The 519-nt window shown below is 38.3% G+C and overlaps 1 protein-coding gene across 1 annotated transcript in view; it reads left to right on the top strand.

Moving 5' to 3' along the window:
- Nucleotides 1-492, top strand: part of LOC119585327 (myb-like protein Q) — a gene marked incomplete in the record, with an annotated part of 6,184 nt that extends 5,692 nt beyond the window's left edge. Inside the window, 1 exon segment of the mRNA XM_037934000.1 lies at nucleotides 262-492. Coding sequence (XP_037789928.1) covers nucleotides 262-492 — 231 coding nt within the window.
- Nucleotides 493-519: the final 27 nt, after the last annotated feature.

The following is a 519-nucleotide window of genomic DNA, read 5'->3' as shown; positions in this document are numbered from 1 at the left end:
TAAGCTTATTTCGTTTTAGCTGATTAAAGGAAACAGATTATGGGTTATTATTTTCTGTATATGGTTAAAAGTTCAATTTGGCTTTTCCTTTTTTCCTTTTGGAAAACAGAACCGTATTTTTAAAACAAAATATTAGACACTAAAAGACCCTATATATCTAAATTCAAGTATAAATATTAACCTGTATGTAAACAATACCATAACTAATACACTGACCATACGTACACCTGCCACAGAAGCCATGTCTAGTCATATGAACAGATATATTTTTGTACATGCGTTCATTGTACGCGGTTGCGACACTTGGAGATCCATAACGGTTTCACAGCAAGGTTGAAACGCATGCCACTGTGCATGACACCAGCCGTTATTCTCAGGCAGCGACACATAACACATGCACCATGTTACATGCACATTGCACACTCCCACACACTCGTTGACAAACAGCATACAAGGGAAACCTCTGTTGACAAAGGCCGTATTTGGAGATGAAGCCGAATCGATGGACATGTACACCTG

The sequence above is a fragment of the Penaeus monodon genome, chromosome 19, assembly GCF_015228065.2.
Source record: "Penaeus monodon isolate SGIC_2016 chromosome 19, NSTDA_Pmon_1, whole genome shotgun sequence".
NCBI classification, from domain to species: Eukaryota; Metazoa; Arthropoda; class Malacostraca; order Decapoda; family Penaeidae; genus Penaeus; species Penaeus monodon.
Note: the sequence above shows the minus strand (reverse complement) of the source record. Positions and strands in the feature narration are given on the sequence as shown.